This window comes from Nematolebias whitei, unplaced genomic scaffold, assembly GCF_014905685.2.
Source record: "Nematolebias whitei isolate Nwh7 unplaced genomic scaffold, NemWhi1 Nwh_scaf_171, whole genome shotgun sequence".
Taxonomy (NCBI): domain Eukaryota; kingdom Metazoa; phylum Chordata; class Actinopteri; order Cyprinodontiformes; family Rivulidae; genus Nematolebias; species Nematolebias whitei.
In genome coordinates, this window is record NW_023618716.1 from 3235 (window position 1) to 4061 (window position 827).

The 827-nt window shown below is 58.3% G+C and overlaps 1 protein-coding gene across 1 annotated transcript; it reads right to left on the reverse strand.

The window, feature by feature from the left end:
* Window positions 1–23: 23 nt before the first annotated feature.
* Window positions 24–765, reverse strand: LOC119429246 (wiskott-Aldrich syndrome protein homolog 1; the record flags this gene model as incomplete). Its single annotated transcript, XM_037696916.1, is given in 1 exon segment — window positions 24–765. A coding segment is annotated over 1 exon segment (739 nt), but the record flags the coding sequence as incomplete, so codon positions are not given.
* Between the last annotated feature and the right edge of the window lie 62 nt (window positions 766–827).

The following is an 827-nucleotide window of genomic DNA, read 5'->3' on the forward strand; positions in this document are numbered from 1 at the left end:
GTCTCTCTCAAAGATCTTCATCAGATTCAGAACCGGGCCATGGGATGATGATGAAGATGATGATGAAGAGGAGGAGGAGGGGGAGGAGGAGGAGGAGGAGGAGGAGGACGTGTCTGCAGCTGTCCACTGCTGGTTTTGTCCCTCAGCATGCTGAGCGTAGTGTTGGAGAAGTCCCTCAGGATGTCCACGGTCTCCCTCTGCAGCAGCAGAGACTCCTGGACAAACTCCTGCTGGCTCTCCACCAGCAGCTGGACGGACTGAGCCAGGGTCTCCAGAGACCGGGACACCGAGGTCAGGAGCATCCGGCTGGCCCGCTGCTGCTGCAGGCTCTGGGAGGCAAACTGGACTACGTGCTCCTGAGACCTGCGCTGGGACCATCCAGAGGGGAGGGGGTCCGATGGGTTGGAGGAGGAAGGAGCAGTAGAGGGAGGAGGAGGAGCAGGAGGGATGGAGGCAGAGGAGGCTGCAGGAGCAGGGCCGTTGGTTGTCACTGATGTCGAGGAGGGAGGAGGAAGGGAGAGAGAGGGGGTCACAGTGGGCATCTGTGGAGGAGGAGGCTCAGCAGAGGAGGAGGGACCAGGAGTAGGTCTGGTGGAGTACTGCGTGTGGTTCTGGTTGGTTCTGGAGTACGTGTGGACGGGCTTCATCCTCGGAAGGGAGTTGTCAGGAAGCGGGTCCAGGGAGGTGGAGGAGGGAGGAGGGGCCGCGAGGGGGAGGGAGGGAAACACAGAGTCGTCGTTTTCATCAAAGTCCATCGTTGGTTCTGAGAAACAAAAGACAGATTTTACTGATGGACATTTTTATTAAAAACACAAGAAATGCATGTC